Source organism: Lissotriton helveticus, chromosome 6 (genome assembly GCF_964261635.1).
Source record: "Lissotriton helveticus chromosome 6, aLisHel1.1, whole genome shotgun sequence".
NCBI classification, from domain to species: Eukaryota; Metazoa; Chordata; class Amphibia; order Caudata; family Salamandridae; genus Lissotriton; species Lissotriton helveticus.
This window is the reverse complement of record NC_136067.1, coordinates 1,641,501,665-1,641,524,972: the sequence shown is the minus strand read 5'-3', so window position 1 is coordinate 1,641,524,972 and position 23,308 is coordinate 1,641,501,665. Positions and strand designations below refer to the sequence as shown.

The following is a 23,308-nucleotide window of genomic DNA, read 5'->3' as shown; positions in this document are numbered from 1 at the left end:
TTGAAGTCCCGCCCATGTGGGCGTGTTTCGTGCGGCATTGTGGATAAGGTAGTCCGCCATTATGCCTAATGACTTTAAGCCTGTTCCTCGTGCAAGTGCCCTGTTTCCGCATGCACTGTAAAAATGTAGAACCCGGTTGGGTAAAAGACTTCGGCTGTACCGCTGGTACTCCTCCAAATTAACACTGAGGCTCAGGCCCCCTGCTTTCCTCAACGGTGCCCATCGTCTATTGAGCACTCCAGGAGCCGCTGATATAGCGGCGGGGTAAATCCGCGACCGGACCGGCCGCTTTGTATTCTGTCCACGACATTTACCCCGACGTGAGCAGCATCTCTCAAGGGCAACTTGTCGAATTTTGTTTATAGCGGCTGGTCCGGCCGCGAGATGCTCCGACGCCTGAGGGCGGATCCAGTGCGTTTGGAAACCACGAGCGCAAGGTATGGACGAAGGGGGCCTCGCTCACAGCGGCACTGACAGAGGAAAGGCATTGCGTGCATGCCGCTCACCTTACAAGGATGATTTATTGACTTGGGGCAGGAATACCATCCACTTGGTCAAAGAACTGTAAAGTCTCGGTGTGGCTATAACTTTGGAACTACCTTAACCATCATGCCACGCGCCCACTGGGGCGGGGACTCTCAATTAAATAAAAGTGATTTGTTCTGACATTGGTGTTTCCTGTCGTCAAGTAGCCAGTGAACAAGAGCTACAATTAGCTCGAAACGCGTATGGCATCTGGGATGGGTGCAGGCTGCTAATCCTGCTGTCGCCTGTGAAGTGGTGTGCATTTACCCCGACGTGAGCAGCATCTCTCAAGGGCAACTTGTCGAATTTTATATATATATATATATATATATATATATATATATATATATATATATATATATATATATATATATATATATATATATATTCTCTTTTGAACTGTATTGAAAGGTTAATTAAAGTCTGCATGCATACCATCTACCACTCATCTGTTTCCCTGGTGCTGTTTTCCCTGTGCTAGATGTGACTTGGGGAAACAAGCTCATCGAGGCAAACTTCAAGTTGGCTAGGTTTAATCAAATGTTACACCTTTGGACCGATGATTAGCCTTCCAAATAAGATGTTTAAGGCCCAAATTATACTTGGATTCAGGCCATTAGGAAAGCCTGATCAATGGAATGTACTATTTGCTTATTTTGCTCACAATACACCGTGCGCCTTTTGACACTTGAAATTAAAGTGCAATAAGGTATCTGTCAACCCTCCTAGATAAATCACTAAAATCCATAAATATTGGGAATGACATTTTCAACTTGCAACCTCCAATTTTTAGATTTTACCAGACTGCAATAAAGTTAAATCCTGTGACGAGTGTTTCAAAGATTTGCCACTCAAAAACATGCTTGACCCATCGAGACCCATATAATTTGGGACAAGAAAAGTCTTATGGTTATAACTCAATTGCCATAATGAAAACAATTAGGCATCTTAGTTTATGGTTTCACCTTATTCCCATGGGGATAATTTAAGATGTAGCTGGACAGCTGTTGGCATATCACAGATCTGGTGATTAGAATTATGAGTCTTTGGTGCCTGTTTTGTGCTCTACCGAGTATTAAATTCATGCAGTTTATCAACTCGGCCTGGAAACCTGTTGTAACACATTTTTTATCATGAGAATGCCCCACTGGTGTTGGTTTTTAGGTCTTTGCTACAGACAGCTTATGCAGTCTGTTGGCCAGACATATTGTTTTCAATCTACTTGGAGTAGTTTTTGAGCCAGTATCTTGCTCCTGATTTAATGGTTGTTGTCTATCCCATTCCCCTGCTGTTGATTCAGCTGCTTTCCGTCCTTTTCTTTGTTATCCACCCCAGGAGCATTTTGGTCTCACGTCTTCTAATTGGACGAGTTGTATCCTTCCACTGCTTAGTTTGGGGTATTTTTTTAATATAACTTTCAGCGCTCCATTGGAGTGAAAGTGTTTACTCTGTCCTGTTACTTCTCCTCAAACTCGCCCAAGTTTGTACATTGCTTCCCATCCACTCCCCACCCTGTTTTTTGTAGATGTATTTTATTTCAAATGAATCCCTCCCACCCATGTTCTGACTTTTTCACCGCCTCTCTCCTTTGCTGTAGCGCCACTGAAACGTTTTTACTTAGCTCTTTCATGAGATTTTTATTGTATTTTTGTAGGGGGCAATTTGCGGGCTGCTCCTTTTTTTTTCTCATTTACCACTCAATACCTTGGAACAGTAAATAAAAAAAAAAAGACACTAGTGTCTAGATACATGGCAGTCATTTTGTATGGGTTTCTTATCTTTAGAAGCCCATTTCAAAATTGCTGGGCGCGCATGCGTCTTGAGACCTGCATTTGCCTGATGCAGTCTAGAAGCTTTGACAAGCCAATAACTCAGCAATTTAAAGTAGACGCCTCTTAACTTTTCCAATGCTTGTTTAAATGTATGGCCATGTATACCTGTACAGATATACCATTGTTTTAGCCTACACCAGCAAAACATCGTTCCCTCATACGGTCACACTGCAGAAACAAACAAACCAACCATAATCTTGCACACAAAATAAGCACCACTTGTCACCTTCACTCGTACAAAACTGCGCCTAAACCAAACAGGGGGCTTGGTAATGATTCCACATCAATTGTGCACCCGTTTCTCTTCATTGGCACCAGTGTGGCAAAAGTATCATTATTACGTTGTGTCCATTAATCCCACTCCTCCAGGGGACCATAGAGTTGGTCACGGAAGTAGAGAAAGAAGAGCAATGTTACTCCTGACATTTCTTGGTGCTCAAAAAGATGAAGGGCTCAGTTCGCTTTTAGATTTTTGCCATTTGAGCCCCCTCATGCAAAAGGAAAATGTCACAATGCTGACTTCACCCCAGGTCCTTTCTGTCCTGGATTTGCTGGTTCGACTCTGTTCTTGGAGTTTCAGGATGTTTACTTTCACGTGCCAGTTCTGCAGTCCCACATGGGTCTATCTTTGATTAGTGGTGGTTATTGAAGCATTTTCAATTTGCCTTTTTACCGTTTGGCTGCCTTCCTCTATGGTTTTTAAGGATGTGATGGCAGTAGCTGCTGTTCCTTTAAAGCTGGTCAGAGGTGCATGTTTTCCATATCCTGATGACTGGCTGCTGAGAGCAGGCTTGCCGCAGTCTGCTGCAAACCTCCTCCAGACCGTCTTGTAACCCTTCTGTCATCTATGGGCTTTCCCGTCAGCACGACTGCACGTCTGACTGCATGCTTGGTCCAAGATTTTCCTTAACAGGTGTCATCCTGGACGCAATGGTGTTGAAGGCTTTTTCTCACCCACAGTGAGTCTGGTTCATTCAGAGTATGGTCAAACGGGTCGGGCTCAATCCTTGGTCTTGGTGCAGTTGTTCTTCGTCTTCTTTGGACTCTGGATCTCATGTGTCCTATGTGCCTGCAGTCACATGCAAGACTCGCAATGGAACGTCTGCCTCTAGTGGGCTCAACATCAGAATTGTCTTTTGGACAGCATCTGCATATCAAAGGAGACACCCTAGACCTTCAGTAGTGGCAAGTGGACCCCAATCTATTATGTAGCAGGCTGTTCTCTCTATCCTGACCAGAGCTCACAGTGGTGATGGATGCATAGTCTCTGAGTTGGGTGGCCATTTTGGAGAAGTCTGCATAGGGGCCTTTTGTCTCCAGTGAAGCAAGCTCTGAGCCATTAAGTGTCCTCTGAAGGCCTTCCTCCCATCCCTTAGGGGTAGGCCAGTTCAGGCCTTAACAGCCAGCACAACCGCCATGTTGTACTGCAGTAAACAGGGCAGTGACTGGTCAGGGGCCAAGTGTCAGTAGGTGCTGCTACTTTAGAAGTGGCTGAACCTATAGGGGTTCTTTCTAGTAGTAATTAACTTGACATGCTCACTTAACACAAGGGTGCACATTCTGAGTAGACATCAGCTTATGGACCATGAATGACATCTCCTATCCTAAGGTGGTTCACATTATCGTTGCCCAGTGGGGTGTGCTTTGGTTTGATGACTTTGCCACACTGTTTTTTTTCTACCAGGAGGCTCCCTGTGACTCGCGTTCTATTTGCTGTGGGGCACAAGTTCCCTGTGCACCTTCTCGCTGCTTACTGCCATGAGTTTGGACGAAGATCTTCAAAGAGCAGCTTCAGATTATCTTGATAGCTCTGGCTTGGGCCAGGAGAGTATGGTTCCCTCATCTGTTGAGCCTCAGCGCTTTGTCCTCTGATCTGGCAAACCTCTTCAAGAGGACCTACTGTTTCAACAACACGGTAGGACCTAACGCCTGAATCTCCACAACCTTCACTTCGTTGTGAGGAGATTGAGCTGCTGCAACTGGGCGGTTTCTTTAGATGATGAAGTTTGTAGCCTAGTGCGTTAGCCGGCAAGTAATCTGATATTTTGTTTGCCATTTCTGGCCCAACAAGACTTTGCAGTAGGCTCAGATTAAATGTTATTAGTTGGCCCTTTCAGCCTCTGTTAGCCTAACCAATCTTCAGTATTCAAGTCCCCAGTTCTGATGCACTTTCTAAAAGGACTCGTGTACGTATTTACACTAACTTTCTTGATACCTCAGTTAGACCTTAACTTGCTCGTTTCCTTGCTGATGTCGCCTTTCGAGTCTATGCGCAGATGTTTTCTGCAACTTCTAGCTATCCAAATTGTTGCTCGTTGCAATTACTTCTGTACACCTTGTCAGTGACCTGCAGGTGCTGTCAGTGAAACCCCCATACCACATCCTTCACTGACAAATTAGTGCTGCAGACTGATTTCTAAATTCAGCTGAAAGTCCTGTCACCCTTCTACACGGGCCAGTTCAGTTCCTTTCCCACCTTTTACTTTCAGACACATACCTTCAGTGGGGAAGGAGGGCCTCATGGGGTGGTCTGGAATAGAGCTCCCAGTTTTTACTTTGAGTTCACAAAGAGTACAGAGTTGATGGCTAGCTTTCCCTGGGTATTGCTGGTGCTAAGAAGGGAAGGATGGTGCAGAAACGAACCATGTTCAGGTGGATTATCCTGTGAATAAAAATATGATGTCATAGCCAAGCAGGAGCCTCCCAAGGGCCTATAGGCTCAATACACCAGAGCAAAGGTTGCCAAAACCACATAGGTGAGGGTATTCCAGTACTGGACATCTGCTAGGCTGCCACTTGGGCATCAGTGCATCACTACCGCCTCAGCAGTCAAGTCTGCAGAGGGGGACATTGCTTCCGCTCAGTTCTGGCGGACTTCTTGGCATGAGTCAACTCCTCAGACCTTCCACCTTTTTGGAATTACTGCTTTGGTATCTATTCAAAAAAGTTCAGAATCTGCCATTAGGCTTTTCCAACAGAAGAACAAGTTGCTTACCTTCGATATTTCTCTGTCTGGTGGGAATTCCTTACCGGGCTCCCTCCTCTCCATTCTTTGGAGTGGACTCTATGATTCTCATTTGGTCCCAAGTTAGATGAGACTTACTTAGGTGCCTACATGAGATGCCTATATGCAGATTCCTTCCTTCGCTTTCTGAGATGCCAGGTCACTGCAGAACCTGGTGGCACCACACACCTACGTGCTGGAACAGTTGCTGTTAAAAATTACAGATCCATTCTGGTGCTTTGGAATGTTCAAACGGTGTGTAATCTGCAATTAGATCATCCACCAGAAAGAGCATTACTGAAGGTAAGTAACTTGATTGTTTGCCACTACTAGCAGGAGATACTAAAATAGCAGGCTACGTGGAGTTCCGCAAGCGGTGTGGTGTATTTGGTCATGCAGTTTGTGTTGCTTTTCAGCGCCGGGTGTTTTTCCCACACTGTAAAATCCGCACGAATGGCACCATGGCACAGCTTATTTTCTTGGCGCTCAAGTAGATTTTCTACCAGAGCGGCAGCTTTCGCAACAAGAACTAAAGGTTTCTCAACGTGATCGGTTACGACCATCCGCAACTGCCAACATTGAAAAATCAGACTGCCAGAGTTGAGATCTTGTGGGAGGTGGAGTTTACTCGCTCACCAACTTGATGCTGGTGAGCAAGGGAAAAACGACGCAAAGCGGCATGGAGTTTTTCGGAGCTCCGTGGAGCACAGAAAACTCCACGAACGGGGTGGTGTTCATCGCCCAGGCCTACAAAATAAAGTATGAACCTTCACTCCATATTCCTTTTAGAATCGTAGCTGATGTTTTTGTACGATAAAAATTACCCATGATACATTTTTCTAGAAATGTTGAGGTGATCCTCCAATGCATTGTAAGTTTACATTGTGATACCTTTTTTCCTTGTTGATAGCTATTAAATTACAATAATCAAAAAAATATTTTTGTGGGAAGGGTAACCGAATGAAGGCTCCCCCCCTTTACTGCCTCGCCTCCATTCTGTGCAAGTCTTCTTGAAACAGTGGAAGCAGCTTTTTGGTCCCACAAGATTACTTGCACTCATCTTTTCTTTTCATGAAAGATAATTTTATGTGCAGACTTGAAACCGAAAGGGCAGAGAGGAAAAGAGTAGATAGTTGAAAAGGATCGATGTGCAAAGTCCAAGGTTATTCCTCATGTTGCAATTTAATTTCTGTTAGTGAAATATGTCTGCTCCCAGAAATGCTCATGTTTTAAAGGCATGCAGGGGGGACAAGAGATAAATGGAACTGAGCCAGAGCTGGGATCGCTTTCCCCTGTGCTCTAGCCTCACTCTTTAATGTGCCTATGTAGTACTTCAGCTAAGGCATGGTCCCTGTAAGGGTTGATCTTTGTAGGAGGCGTTCAGGGGTGACTGAGAGGCCCTAAGGCAACAAGCCCTTTTTGGCATAGACTTATTGGCTACAGATAAAATCTGGATGTTAGTGGGAAAGTCTTCCCTCCCTCTTATGGCACATTTCCCAGCTATCGCTAGCTTTGGCAACTTTAAGCCTGACCAGGAAACTAAGGGCTTAATTGTTTCCCAAAGTGGGTTACTGCGGTGCTATTCTTGATCCAGTCACTGTTTGCCATTTGAAGAAGGTCCACGTCTTAAAAACTCAGCAGTGGGACTTTGCTCTAGTGCTCATGACTGGGACACATTCACCCTAACTTCACTCCAATGAGTATTAGTCCAAGAAAGAGGACAGTTTAAAGCTTGTCGTGGCTCACAATACGCAGCAGAGTAATGTTTTTGCTAAATATATTTTATATCTGAACTCTCCCTAAAATACTGCTACACCTCTATGAATAAAAATTTACTTTATCCACCATCCTTCAAGGGCATTTCCCAGAGGAGACAAATGATGAGTACTAATCTCTAGAACCATGTGCCACACATTTTAAGATCAACTGAGGATAACTAAGTATGCAGAAACATGAAAGTCTGGTTATTTTTGCTTAGATTTCATTAAACGCCTTGAGGTTCTAGCAATATGTGGTGCCTGCATTCATGCCCAAAATTGTATATGTGAAATTCGTGATCGACAAAGTGATTTCAAAAAGCCTTTGAATCTCAGAGGCAAGATGCTGATGGGCAATCTAGTTGAAGCTGAAAACGAAGGCAGGTCTTTACGCGCTCCAGTATGGAAGTGAGTGGGTTAATTATATTGCCATGCCGAACGTCTGTTGGAGTAGCACAAACTTCACGGGCTCCAGAGCCAATAGAATTCTGCCGAAGAGTTCCTCTTTCTAGTAGTCACTTCCTGCACTCTCTTCTCATCTGTTTAGTTCATCATCGTGTCATTAAGCAAGGGGATATTTTCAAATGAAATGAGATCCTTGACTCACAACAATGCCTCTGTTGCATCGCTGGCATCTACTAGTATCGCTACACAAAAATATGATGACAATCCAATCTATGTATCTAGTGAGTGTAAATGTATTCTCCTAGTGGGCTTCTTTGCTACGGTATTTTTTTTAATTTTCATTTATATCGATTAACATCCCCAAGCTGTTGAAAAAATGTGTAATTTATGGGTTACTGTAAAAATACTTGTATGTATATTGAAATGAAAATACTTGCATGGCTGACGTTATTAAAGATATAGTTCCCTGGAAATTTTTCTCAGTCTTGTATTTTGAATATGGATACAACTGTTTACTGATAGATACCTTTTCTTCTTTTTAGTTTGCAGTGTTGATGTGGGTGTTCACATATGTTGGTGCCTTGTTCAATGGTCTGACACTACTGATTTTGGGTAAGTCTCATGGTGCGAAGTATGAATTAAGAATTGATGTACATTATTAATCGGGATGAAATGCTTTCTTACTGATAGTTACCTGTGAACTGCAAGGTTGTGCTTTATCTTGCAGAATTAACAGTTGTACTAAGGATATTGCTTGAAACAAATATCTAAAACTGTGAATCATCCTAAAGGTACCACAGCATAGGATTACAAACAGTGCTGTCTAGTATTCTTTATCAGTGCCCCATGCCCTTTTTGAAGCCCTTGAAGAATGATACATTCTTGGGCTTAAAAAAAAAAGAAGATTGGTTATCACAAGTCCACAATCTTGGTTGTTTGATTTTCAGATCCTCACACATCCCATTGATCTTTATCATTGACTCTCATCCTGATCCCTAAAAACCGAGATGGGCTTAGCCATATTCCAGGGAGCACTTTATGTAATCTCTTGCCAGGGTCATTACAATAAATATACATCGGAACACCTTGGTATACTTTTATTCTTGGTGTTCCTGGTATGATTACATTTTTTAATCCTGAGATTCGATGATGAAGCAGGACACTTATGGTGTGTGTGCTAATGTAAAAAACAAACAACTAAGGTTGTGGACTCATGAGAAACCATCTTATTGTTTTACTTGGGATACCTGTGTGAGACATTTTTTTAAGACATGAGTAGGTATCCTAGGTGTTTCTCTCCCTTAGTGTAGCATCCAAGAGACCTTCTGGTCTCTCTGCAGTCCTGTGTGGTACCAACATTCATGTGAAAGCCATGTCATTCAGCTGGAAGTGGCCATTAGTATTCATGTAAGCCGTCCTGAGGTAGCAGATTTGAATAGGATTGAGTCCCTGCTTGACCTATGATTGACACTATCAAGAACCAGTGTGAAAATATTTGCTCCAATCAACCCATAACCAATGCAATTTCGACACTTTTTAGATAATGTAGATTTATTTTGACTGGCCTTTCTTTGCAGATGTTGCACTGCATTGCATACAACTGTCAATTATGCCTCCAGTGTCTCTGATCTGAAGGGACATACATTTATGTGCCTGTCAATACAGGAAACCCTATCTTACACCTGGTCATACGGTCTGTGACAGTAACCACTCTCAGAAGTCAATTTTGAGCAGGGAGGAAAGGTTAGGAAATGTGTGCTGGGACAATAGGCCTATAACTGATTAAAACAAAGTATTAGTCAGAACGGGAATGTGAGGCCTACATGTCTAGGAATGAATGTGTTTACCAAATGGGTAGATGAAGAAATGTGGACGTTTTTCAAACATGGCTTGCTTGAGCCATAGCCTGTACGGGTAAGGCGGTTTCACCTTCTAAACCAGTCCGACAATTTTTTATCATGGTCAAGTTGAAATGCTCAGTAACTTTAAGATTTAGGTCATTACAATACTGAGGTGTGCATGCCTAGTCACACTGTCTCTCTGCTTGAGGGTGCTGGGTGCACATGGGGAACAATGGATGGTGCACAGCAGCAACTCCAAGTATGGAGCACAAGTGTGTTGATGTCTTTGAGAGTGAGTGCATTGTCGACTTTTATGTCCCTTGTTGGTCCTACAGCGTGGCAAGAAGAGACGGGGGCTGTGGGTAATACTGTGCGGTTTTGGAGTTGTGGTGTGAGGCCTTTGTAGATGTGGAGATCGTTTTTCTCTTCGGATTCCCATGATTATCAATAAACAGAATATCTTCACACTCATGCAGAATCCACAGAACACTTTTTAATAAAAAAATGTTATATCACACATATAAAAGGCAAACATTTTTGTTTTTAAAAAAAACTGCATGCAATAAGCCGTATCAGTAATACAGTGCGCGTGACTGAACCATTAGTAAATGAAAAACCGGGAAAATGAGGTCTCCAAATATAAATAAATAAATTACGGAGCTGTCTAGGAAATAGGGTAAATGGAGAGGCCTGAATCACTATGGTATCCCTATAGGATTCAGATTCAGTACTACTCAAAAGCATGAACTGACATTCAGATGGCTGCCTTTTTAGATGTCTTGAATAGGGAAAATCTTTATATGCACCAAATTAACTGCTTTACATGTGATAGACTGGTCCTCTAACGGAACATGTCTCAGGAATGTTCGGCTTTAGATAGCATTTAATGACGCATGATACGATCCCCCTATCTGTCATTTGCCTTCCGGAAGGTTTATCTGGGCTAGCTGCTCTATAATTGACAAAAAACCATTTAGATAGTCTGTTAAGTAATATCCATTAACCCGTTTAGGGAGCAATTATGAGTTACCAATTCCAGCCAGTTATTCCTCCCCTGCACCGTCCAATTGGCCGTTATTCTGGCTGGAATGAAGAATAACATGATGAACTGGTTTTAATGGGCAAAGCCTAGCATATTGATCTCCAGTCTGTGGGGAATAATGGACACTTTCCTGCTCTCATTTCTCACTTGCAGGTTGATAAATGGGAGCAAGAGGATCACAGCTATTTGGGAGATCCAGGGCGGGGATGCAGGAGGCTGCAATGGCATCCTGGGCAGGGAGGCTAGTGCCAGGTAGGGAAGAGTCTTCCATGTCACCCCCATGCAGTAGATGGGGGGCTAAATGTGGGCTAAACTGAGCATGAGCTCACTGCCCCTCCCAATCCACATACATTTCCCAGATGGATTTTTTTAGCTGGTTAAATCGGACCCCGTGCTTATGCACCTGGTAGTTGAGGGAAAACCAGGCCTCTTGTGGTCAAGCAGAGAGCAGGATCCCATCTGCGGGGGTATCCCTCTGTATAACTCCTAATCTGGTGCTTGATGTTTAGTGTATGATGGGCCTTTTCTGCTGGAGTATATTGGCCCAGAAAAAGATTGGAAACGAAATGGATAGAATTGTGAAATCACATTGAGAATTCATTAAATAAAGCATAATTTGGGAGGGAGGATTTGCTGTGATAAACACCATATATGGCTCGTTTGTGCTGAAAGCTCGGAGCTTACTCACTCTTTCTCTATAATTTGCAATGGCAGCCATATGGAAGTTTATTCATGACTGTAGCACACCAGATATTGCCAAATAAAGATATGTTGGTGCTGCCACATCTTGCCATGTACTTTAATTTGATTCATTCTCCGGGACTTCTGTTTCTGGTGACACAACTTCAATGCTTTTTTCATTTAACAAATGGATAATAAAAAGTGTTCCAGAGACTCGCGTGCAGAGAAAATGTACTACTCATGTACTCCGAGAATCTGCCCATGACCGAGAAATTTGATTACATGTAAGTACGTTATCCTCCTTCCTGCATGCAAAACTGTCACTGATGGTGGATGCTTCCATATGCTGCTCACCGCTGAATTCTGTGATGATCGCTGAAGTTCCAGGCATTTGTCATCTTACCACCAACTGATGAAGTTGACATTCACTGCTCCTAGAACTGATTCCTGAAGATAAACTAATCACAGTGATGGCAGTGTCCATCGTAGACCTCCTTCAGATAGCAGGTTGAGCAGTTCCCCATTATTAGGGATTGCTAAAGAGCACTCCATTTCGCCCAGATGAGCTGGGGAAAGAACAAGATATGCAGTTTGATGGCCAGATGACAAACATGTAGAGGAGGCATTTCAGGCATCAAGACTGATCCAGGCATACCAAGCGTCCTGGGAGCACTCCAGGTTAACAAACTCTCTGGATCTGGCGGTTTAAGGAGAACAACCATACAGTGAAGGCTCCTCACAATATGGTTCTCAGGAAGGACTATGTGGCCAGTATTGTCACTCATTCAGTTGCCACGGACATTCCAGGTCTCAGCAGCAACATTACAGCCATCACAAAATAGTGTTGCAGGCTTGAGGCAAAGACATAGATAAGCAAGCCTTTTTTTGCAACAGAATATCATTGGGCTCCTTTTCAAAGGAGCCATAGAGGTAGTTTCCAAGAATGAAGGCAGCCAGGGCGTCTATTCCAGTTTATTTCCTATTGAAACGGAAAACAAGCGATTGGAGAACCATCTTGGATCTTTGTGAGGTTAAACCGGTTCCTCAAATTTCGGTCCTTTTGGATAGCCCCACTTCAGGAGGTCCTTCTGCAAGAAGATGAAATGCTGGCATTCTTAGACCTCAAGGATGCTTACTTTCTTATCCATATTCAGCAGCATCGCAAGGATTTTCTTAGTTTTCTGGGGCTGGACAGCACTGTAGATTCAGGCCTCTGGAGTCTTCACAAAGTGCCTAGTACCAATTGCTGCACATCTACACAAAATGGACTGTCAAGTTGAACCCGATGTCGACAACTGGCTCATAGCAGGCTGAACATGAGAGGCAGAAGAATCTACAACTGCCAGTTGGGATTATTCCATAGCCACTGGCTCAACCTGAACAAATCCAAACCCTCTCTACGACCTGCAACTTCTTGACTTAGCTTGGATAATGGCTCAACGCTTAAAACGAAAAGCATTTCCTTCACCCGATTGAGTAACAATGCTGGAGGCTCTAGCCACAACCATTTTGGCTCTCTCCATTGACTGTTGTCGAGACCATGTCATTATGAACAGTTTCCAGTCTGAGCCTTCGTGCATTAGCCTAATGCATTCTCAGTGTTGGAGTCTTGGTTTGTTTCCATTTAATTCATTAAGCAAACCTTTAAGCACTTTGTTTTGTAAGTGAAAAGTTCAGCACAGCAAATGGTGTCCATGATATGGACTCTCTAGGCCCAGCATGACAATACAAGTGTTTTATGGGGCTCATGTCGTTCTGCATTGCTCTAATCCCGCGCTGCAGACCATTATCTACAAAGTAGGCACTAGTTTGGTGGAGAGTGCCATACTTGAATTGTTGTCTATTTCTCCAGGAGACATTGCAAGCAGGGATCAGAAGAAGTGTTTTTTGGAAGCTGGTGCAACATCTTTGTGTACACTGATCAGATAATGCTTTATTCGATTTTCTTTCAAATCATAAAAGCGTACAGGTAAAATACAATCATCATAACAAAAAACAAAGAAAAGGCAACAAACATACAAGCGATAATACAATACAATCATATATCTACAGGATAAAAATGTCTAAAAATTAAGGAACCTATGCCCAGACTTTTGAAGTACTTTCCAGTTTTAGTAAAATTGCGATTACCAACTAAGCTAACACATTAGGCTGTCCCTTTATACAATTTCATCAGCAGTTGCAGCCATTATACCGCGAATCAAGTCTCTTAGATGCAAGAACATTACAACCACTGAGAGCGTGGGGACCCCTTCCCAGCAAATGGGTATAATCTGTATTGACCGGATATATTGGCTGCATTGGGTAGAAGTCATGTAAGTCCCACACAGATATGGGGCCGTCTCCTTTTTGGGGCGGGTTGGATCGAAGATAGGGAACAATGTTTCTATTTCTAAATTTCACTAGGACCAGATCTCCACTGATGTCTTTGGTTAAAGACCCTAACCAGCCCACCCTTCTTACACACAGGATTCCACCATCGTGATTGGGTGTCAGTGTCCTGTTTTTGGATAGCCAGAAAATGACCTTGTTTAAGAGTTCCTTGAGTCTTTCGGGTTTCCCGTTGGAGGGTGCCGGTATTCCCGAGAGAACAAGAACAAATGGGGCGGCTTCTGGGGGTGAATGTATGGATGCTGCTCTGTTTGAATCCACTCTGGTAGCAGTGTACTTAACAAAACCAGATTTAGGGGCGACTTTAGGGGCAGTTGTAGCAGTTTTATTTGGAAATTGTGGAGAAGTTTGGGCATATTTACTTATGTTGATAGGCAAAGGAGTATTGGGGGCAATAAATAGGTCAGAGCCATTGGGTAGTACCTTCTTAGTAGTGGCCGGTGAGTTGGTTTTAGTTGTAGCGTTTATCTCTTTTCTTATGGTGGTTGGTGAGGGGGCTCTTCCCCTATTAGATGGACCTTTAAGGGTTGGTGGGGAGTTGGCTTGAATGATTTTCTCGATACCTGTGAGTCTATCACCCAAGAGATTGATTTTTTTCTACCAATGGTAATACAATGGAGTTTAGTAATAGCTCTAACTGAGACAGAAAAGAAAAAGAAAAATGGGGAGAGGATACTTGGTCGTCACACTTTCCAGCCTCCACCGTAGTTAATGTGGGGTTAGTGACTGGCAATGTAAGCCCTTCACAGAATTTTGGTATTTTCGGGATATATCCGCTGCCATTTGTCCCATCATGTTTCCTTTTAGCATTTGGGCCCTGAAACAATGCAATACCTTGGGTAATATCTGTTAGAGATAAGGATGGGTCGCAAGGTTCCCTAATTGGGGTAATGGTGCTGATGCCTGTTACGGGGGATGGGGATGCCACTAGGGCATACTTAGTACCACATAAAGCGTTTAATTCCTCCCAAAAAGGCAAGTTCTGCGGACTATATGGGATCAGTGGGGGAGATTGCCTAGTAACTATGGATTGGCGCAGGTCATTCACATCTTCACTAGAGGTAGGCAATGATCTACTAGTCACGGAAAAGTTTAAGGACCCCTGGCCTGGGTCGCGCAATAAAGGAGATTTCTTGTAGGTCCCCTTGAGTGACATAATGCAGTGTGGTACGACGGTAATGGCTTACAGGGGACAATGAACTGTCCATAAAATGTCAATGTCTAGTTCACAACGATATACCTCCTCTTGTTGCGGAACCAAGGGGGGTGGCCCGTCCCGTCCTTCTAGTGCCTCTGAGGGCCACAGAGGGCCCGCCCTTTGCCCGGGCTTAGCCCGGCGCGCGTCCCGCGACGCGGAGGGAGCCTCCTCTTTTTCAGCGCCTCCGGGCGAGCAGAACCAGGAAGCAGGAAGTGACCCGCTCAGCCTGCTGGGAGCTGTAGTTCTCCTCCCCGGCGGCCTTGCAGGTGAAAGACAACGGCGGCGGGGGGAACAGGCAGCGTGTGGGCCCCAGCAGCGGCGTGTGGCGTGTGGCAGGTAAGACTGTCCGAAATGACCCCCCCTTTGTGTACACATTTCTGCCAGTTCTGCTGGTAGGAGGACTTCTCAACAAGCCAAAGGAGGAGCTACACAAATTAATATTGATCACCTCGGGTGGTTGAGACAGTACTGGCGCACTGAGCTTCTGCATTTCTCGAGTGGCTCTATTGGTCCAGTTAAGATCCTCCTGGAATGCGAGTGTAAGAAAGGAAGGCCACTTCTGCACCACAACTTGAAGCCTCTAAACCACAGACCCTTGCACCTGATGACTTTGGTCACCTGGTCACGACCATCGACTTAGAAAATGTGCAATGCTAAATGAAAAAGATTGTATCGGGTGCTGGTAAAAGCCCAAATCCTTTGGCTTTGCAACCCCATCACATATTGCCATATTTATTACATCTTGCCACATCAGACCTCAAGCACGCTTCGGTCAAAGTCCATCTGGCTGCAGTTTCCAGATACAGACTACCATCTTGTCCATATTTCCTTTCTCAACATATTAAGGTACAATGTATGAAAGGGCTATTTCAAATCTTCCTAATGTTCGACGGCCACTGGTACCTTGTGAGCTCAACACAGTTCTCAGGTGCCTCATGATACCCCATTTGAATGTGTAACTGGAAAACTGCACTACTTCTTGTCAAGACAAGAAGAAGTAGTGCAGTTTTTCAGTTACAGGTCAAGCCTCACAAAGAGCGAGTGAACTGCATGCACTGTCAAAAAACAAAAGAAAAACCTTCACGCACCAAGCACTACTGCCTGGATATCGATCGATGCAGCAGCAGATTTTTCAGTGGGAAGAAAAGTTTTCTGCATCCTCTTTAAGTAAGGTGAACTTGCTTCCTTCTTCCTAAATGTACTATTGTCTAACTATTCTAATTCAAGCATGTGAATATATGAAAGATCCAGTCTTGGAGAAGCAATACATTATTTTCCTTCAAATACATTTTTTCAGTGTTGGTATCTTTCATAGATTCGCATGAAACCCGCACCCCTCCCCGGTTGTTAGTCTTTATTCAAGTGCATTGACAATCCAAGTTGTGGTGACCTCTAGGGGGGAGAGAGAGAGAGAGAGAGAGAGAGAGAGAGAGAGAGAGAGAGAGTGTGCTAATGCATACATCTGATTGGCTGAAGTTTGCAAGCTCTACAGCATTTTTAATTCACTACTTTGGCCTCGTTCCATTTTAACAATGTTTATTGCTATATATTATGGAGTTACTAGCCTGATTTCTGGAACTAATTAAAGCATGCACAACTAAAAAAGATACGAACATTGGAGAACTGTAGGTACAGGTAAGTAACTTGTTTCTTCTTAGAGGAGACATAGCCAACTGCAGTTGGGTAGCTAATTTTGGTGTTTTTCCACTCTGGGATCTGTGGATACCCAGGCTAGATTAAGAAACTGCCACACCCACCCATCTTGATAGATATCTAACCTGTTCATCTAGCTCTTCAAGCCTCGAGGTTCCACGTAGAGGGTAAGCACGTACAAAACAAACACACTGAAGCAGGAACATATATTAGGTTTGCCAGTGGGTGGTAGAGCCCTGCGGTGCTGTCTCCTTAAACGTCTTGTGTACATCCTTACTTACCTTTCAGAGGTACCAATCTCTTGTGAAAGTTTTAGAGGGTAGTTATCACTAATCTTGCTTTAGCATTCTAGATATGTTTACACAGGAACATGCCTGAAGCCCATCTCTTAATGCTCACAGACCTGGGGTTCTCAAAGTACTACAACTGTAACCAAGCATTGGCCAGCCAGTAGGTCTGAAGTGGCGGCTGGCCTCTATGCTTTGTCAGCACCTGTTCTGTTTAGTTGTAGTTTTTGAAAAACCATTTTGTTGGGGGAGCTGTCAGGCCCTTACCAAGGTCTTAAAATTAGTACCTGACATTCAGGGAACTACATTGTAGGAGTATGTGCTCCTTGCAAAAGAGCAGAATGCAGTCACTCATAGTGAAGTTAGCCCAAAGCTCAAGCGGGCTGGCCCATTACCCCATGATGTATGTGATAGTGGGTGGAAGAAAATTGTGAATGACATTAGATTGTTCTGATTGGCCATATTTGGTACAGTATGGGCGTGTGTGTATTAGGGTAATTTGTACGTGTTATGGAGTGTTTTGAGTATATGTTGGGGAAGAAAAGGTATAGAGATCATGAGAACACAAGTTGAGTTGATCAGCAGCAGAAGCAAACCAGGGATTAAAGGGTATGCTGAGAGCGAGGGGGAGAATGGTCAATTGAGTTAGTAGTTGTCATAATTCTAAAGACCCGGGTTTAAATAACCACCTTTTTTTAAAAAAACAATTGTGATGCCTAAAATGATTTTAGTTTATTTGTGCTTGTTATTTTTAACTTCCACTTTTCTATGATTGGTTGCTCCCCAACTTTTGGATTGACTCTCCAGTTTCCATGTTTGGAGCCAAGGCCTTCTTGGGCAAAACATTTTTTTTAATTCCTTTGCCCAAATTACACATCGGGCACATTGTTCCGGTTTGTGTAATTGCGCACACGCATCTAGGTGCAAATGGGGCAGTGCACCTGATTACACACACATTCGGTGTCGTTATTATAGACTGGAACTGTAGACGTTTGTGCCTGCACTGCGAAGAAAGAATGCATTGGTGAAAGGCAGGGCTCAGATTTGAAACTGCAGCTCCAGTTTTAACTGGAGACCCTGTGGAGGGTAATAGTGATGCCCCCATGGGCAGTTTTTATCTGTTACTACAACAGCCTGCAGGGGATACACAGGGCGTACATGGAAACCCTACAGTTCACTCCAACGGAGTACCCTCGATGGGAAACTGGGGGGGCGGGAGGGGCACAAACTGTGCCACCACCTCTGTGACATACTCTGTGCACCTCATGGGGCTTTTTGCCATAATACCTCGGTCTGTAATACGTTGCATGCCTAATGGCAAAAGCTTCCCTCTGTTTGCGTGAGGCAACTCCCAAATGACAAAAGACCCCCATGTGATGAAGCTGGCACAAAATGTGTGTTCCCATGATATAGAAGAGGTCATACAGCAACGCAAACGCCCATTGCACCCTCAGGGCAATTTCCGTTAGTGACCCACTGAGCTCCATTCATACTTTATGAATGTGATCCACCCTTTATCAATAAAGATTTCAACAATTTGAAATATCATGTTATGTTTAACAGTCGCTAATGAAATGTGGTCAGAAAGCGCGTAGAAGCTGTGATCAGGTGCGTATAGTTCTCGGGCCTTAGTTTGCAATCGCCTCACTATATTTAGATTTGGTGCCATTTTCAGTAATATCCACAGGAGGATGGGGTTATTGCCACAAGTTGTGAATAATAAAATGTGCTGTTTTATGACCCCCTAACTCCTAATTGGGATACCCTGGAAACACCCCATCCCCTTTGAGCACTCTTTTTGTCTGTGTAGGTCGTTGCCTTCATTACTATTTACTCTTTAATTATTTGAACATAAATGCTTTTTATACATGTTGCAAGTCTGTGTATTTGAGGAATAGGCACATAATCGCATTTAATCTCGGTTGTTATCACTTGATATGAGCCAGAAATAAAATCCTGCATAGTGAAATATTTAAGAATGTGTGTGATGCAGCACATATTTTAACCATGCGTTGTTTTTTTCAGCCCTGATTTCACTGTTCAGTGTTCCAGTTATTTATGAAAGACATCAGGTAAGATCCCTTTCTCACAACTTTTCGTAATTTTTCTGTTTTCTCTCCTGATTTATTCTGTGCAGATCCACTCTCCTTAATCTACTGTTCTTTAGTGTATTAGCCGATGGACGCTTAAAAAAAATAGGAAGAAAACCAAAAGGCCATGACTGTCATGCCTATAACATAACGTCACAATCCCTCATGTTAAGCTGCGTAGTACCACAACACCTCACTTTAATCTTAATCAAATACCTTTATTTGGTCTATCGAGTGATTATTTAGCCTTGCAAACAACCTTAACATAACTTGATTTATAACACCAGGGCAGTAGCTGTCATTGTTAGGTGCAGATCGGATCCTCATTCAACCATTCTTTTCTTGCTGGCATTTATCTTGAATAAATCGAGCATTACAGCATCACCATAAAATTGGCAGCCATGCTGTAAGCTGCGTTTCTTCATGCATCCCAAAAGTATTGGGAAAAATAAATATTCTAATGTCCGGACTACGAGCCGGGACACGGTAAATGCTGCGGCCAGATCAATGTGTACCAGTGTCGTCACTCCAAATATTACCAGAATGTAAACCGGGTTGTTATAGGTTGTATTGTCCAGGTAATTAATTGTTGTTGAATATTTAGTAGCAAATGTTGGCAGTTCACCTGAGAAGTTAAAGCAAGGGAAAAATACAGTTTATTAGTGTGCCTTTGCTTCTCCTGTTAGCCCTGCACAGCCAGTCAGAATATCTGGTGTTGGTAGAGCCCAGAGTTTTGCACAAGCTGAGTGGTGGTAAATGTGCATTGCTTGACCTGTCCACCAGAAGCTCCCATACCCCTTCAATCCACTGCTACATGTGACCATAAACATAGATGTCTCAATCACAGGTTGGGAGTGCTCGCATATAATCTGATGATTCAGATACAATGTTCTGATCAAGAGCAGATGGTAGACTGAAGCAGGAATTCGTGCTGGCTTCAGGTCGTGTTAGATTACATACTGCTACGTTACATGAGAGCATAAAATTTCTTCCATAGTTTGGTGCTTAGTACATCCCGCCTACATCAGGACACCAATAGGCCTACAAAGATGCCTGAGCAGAGTGGACCATTTCAATAATATGATCTACTGGTTAGTTAAACTAAAATAATCACATTCAGTCATTAAAGGTGTAATGAAAAATGTCCTAGCTATTGTAATGAAAAGTTTCAATTTTAGTAAGGACAAGGAGGCGAGGATTATGCTGTCCTTTCTTCACTTTATTCAAACAGCAGCCATGTGAAACACAGTAAGAAAACTTAATTTCCAATGATCCACTGGGAAAGAGAAGAATTCCAGGCCAACCAATCCAGGCAGGGTCACTCATCATATCCCCCCTGTAGACTCTCTTGCCTCCTCTTTTGTCCTGCGACAAAAGCCCATGTTGAAGTGCTTTAATCTTGTGTAGACAGCTCTGCTCCTGAAACAAACAGATTCATGTTAACTTTCACGAAGTTCTTGAAAGAATAGAACAATAGCATAATCCAAAGCTGAAGATCGAACAGAGCGACCAGCGATCATCATTCTAGTAATAATTGGCATAACCATAAACCAAAATAGAGTGAAATAAATAAATGCCTACTCAGAACATCAGAAGTCAATCCTTTAATCAGGTGGGGCCATAATAATCGAGCACTGGGCGGGCTATTCCTCGCCTCTGTGTTCTTGATAGACATGAAACTTTCTGTTAGCTAGAAAATGTTTCATTTTGTGTCCCCACTGAAGCCAAGCATTATGCTAATTCAAAGCTTAGCCACCAAAAAGCTGTAATTGATGAGACTGGTTTGAAATAGAATCTCTTAAAAGTGGTACCAGTAAACCAGTCTGTGGCGTTGAAGATATTCTCCAGAAGCAACCCAAGGGCAAAAAGCTTTAGAGGCCATAGCCCCTCAGGTAGAATGAGCCCCAAACATCTTGGTGTAGATATCAATCTCTTGCATAGTAGGAGAGGACACCTCTTTGTGTTTTTTTTAATGGCAATAAGGAGTTGATATTCCCCAGGTGGGCAGATGTCTTCAGTCTTGCCTTGTAAGCTTTCAGGCACCGAACAAATCATAACTTGAGGGAATCTGCAGAAGCCGGATATGCAGCAATGCGGGAATTACATTTGCTTCTTCTGGATATATGGAAAGTAACCCCCTCTAGAGTGAAGGGTCTTCCTGTAACATTCAAAGCCCTGACGCCAAACTCGCTGGAAAGAAACAAGGCATGGCAAAGTCACCAGCTTTGCTGATAACTCCTTCCTAGAAGTGCAGTGATTTCTTGAAATCCCTCCGAGTAACTTGCAGACCAATGGATGTGTCCCCACCCCCCACTGGGTGACTAGCAATGTCTGCATGTCCTGCAGATTATCGCCGAATGAAAGCGGTTGACCGATCTATAGCCTTTGCCTTCTGTGGCCAGAGAAGCCAAAATATTCAGAATGTGGTCAATGTCTGTCCCCACAGGAGTCCAAACATATCTGCTGACACCAGCCCATCCAACGAGACCTGGCCGATCTTTATCACTTGATGGTATTATCTGCTCAAGCTCTGAAAACTAGGTTTGCAGCTTCTCTCGAAAGGCCCAGGACCCGTCATCTTGCCCTGTAATCCTCCAGGCCATAAAATGTAGAGTGCCCTTTAGAATTAGGTGTCGAGGGTCCCAAGAAAGTTTCATCACAACTAGAAACCGAACTTGAGATCTCCAAACCGGGGTTATCACCACCAGCTCCGCCTGTTGTCTTCGAACGTGAGCTGCCAGCCTCATGATCATGGAGAACAGAAGAAACGTATAACCTGCCTCCATTGTCCAGTCCTGCAGAAAAGCATATGTCGCTACTGCATGTGGGTACGCTCTCCAGCTGTAATACCGGGGAAGCTGATAATCCAGATGGGACATGAAGAGGTCCACTGTGAACAGGCCCCACCTGTTCGACAGTGCCTGGAAATCTGTTGGGTCTAACTTCCAGAGACTCGTGTCTCTCAGATGGTAAGACTGCCAATCTGCCAACTGGTTGGCTGAGCCTAGGATATGTTCGGCTGTCACTGAAATGTGATTCTCAAGACAATATTCCCAGAAGCTCTGAGCTTAGTTCAAGAGAGCCTTGGATCTCGTTCCACCCAGGTGGTTGATATACCGGATCACCGCTATGCTGTCCATCTTTAAGAGGACACAACACTGCGCTTTGTCCTTGGTCCAACATTTCACCGCAAATGAGCCAGCCAATAATTTGAGGCAATTGATGTGCAAGGACTGCCACTGGAGGTAGTGGGTCTGCTTCAGGACAAAGTTGCCACATCGTGCCCCGAACCCGTACCTCTGGCATCCAACTCTATTACCAGATCTGGATGGTAACCCAAAAAAACTCGCCCGTTCCAAGTTTCCATATGGGAGAGCCACCAACGAAGTTTGTGCTTAGCAGCTTCCAAGAGGAGAACCCGCTGAGCCCTCTATGGAGATGAAGGGTCTTTTGACGATGTAGAGCGCAATAGTGTAGGACCCCTGGAAACATGGCTTGTATAGATTAGAAAAGAAGCTCTGCTATCCTCGCAAGTTGCCTGAGTGACGTCTGTTTGGCCAGGGTTCTGTGAATCACGTGGCGGACGTTGTAAATCTTCCTGGAGGGAATACTCAATGTAGATTTGACGAGTCTACCATGAAATCCAAGAATGTGATAGTTTGAGCTGTGTTTAAGATGGATTTTTGTCCGTTGATAATAACCCCTAGAGACTGAAGGAGCTCGACCGTCCCATGCAGATGGACCAACAATGTTCGTGGACATTGATCCATGAGGAGAATGTTGTTGAGATGCACGATCATGCGGATGCCTGCAGCCCTGAGATGCTCCACCACCAGTTTGAAAACCTTGGTGAAACACCATCGTTCGAAGGATAAGCCAAAAAGAGTTGTGAACTTGAACATTTGGGATTTCCATTGGAAGTGGAGGAACAGATGATGTGGTTGGTATATCAGGATCATCAGCTAAGTACGCATTCTAGTCACTTTACTGCCCAGCGATGGACTGGAACATTCTGCCCCGAGACAGCTGTGTTCTTCCTTATCCAGGAGTTTCCTCTGGTCTGCCAGCAATGTATATGGTGACTTTTTCTGCTGGGGCCCAGTCTGAGGAGTGAGGGTGTAGGAGATATTCGGTTCTAGCATATCTGAATCCTAGTCACAGAGTTCCGACAGAGGAAGGGGATGTGGGGTAATACCTCCCAGCTCACCTCCCCACCATGCCACAGACTTGTGCCTGTCTGGTGAAAGGGAGGGGGGAATTGTCAATGTCTCTAGGTTCAAACTCTGTTAAGGCTCCTGAAGGAGGTGGAGGAAGGAGAGAGGAGGGAGCTTGTGGAGTCAGGCATATGAAGGCTTTCTTTAGACTGGTGAAGGCATCCAAACCAACTCTAGGGTCATGTGCGGACTGGCATGTCGTTGTCTGGCTGCCCCGGAGGTATGGGCAACAATGGTCCATAGGGTCTTCCCTTGGAGAGAGGGGTTTTACGCATGACTCTGCCATCTCTAAGAGCTTCGGCTCCAATGGCACCACCGCATCCGGCAATGTTCTGTGAATAGAGGCATCCAGGGCCTCGCACAACTTGTTGGTAGTGGAGAAATAGGA

General features: G+C 44.0%; 1 protein-coding gene across 2 annotated transcripts in view; it reads left to right on the top strand.

The window, feature by feature from the left end:
* The window catches only part of RTN4 (reticulon 4), a 223,482-nt gene that overhangs the window by 173,657 nt on the left and 26,517 nt on the right, over positions 1–23,308 (top strand). For both annotated transcript variants that reach the window (XM_078649486.1, XM_078649487.1), the window contains 2 exons: positions 8,066–8,135; positions 18,642–18,688. In XM_078649486.1, the coding sequence (XP_078505612.1) occupies positions 8,066–8,135; positions 18,642–18,688 (117 nt within the window). The remainder of the gene's footprint in view (positions 1–8,065; positions 8,136–18,641; positions 18,689–23,308) is intronic.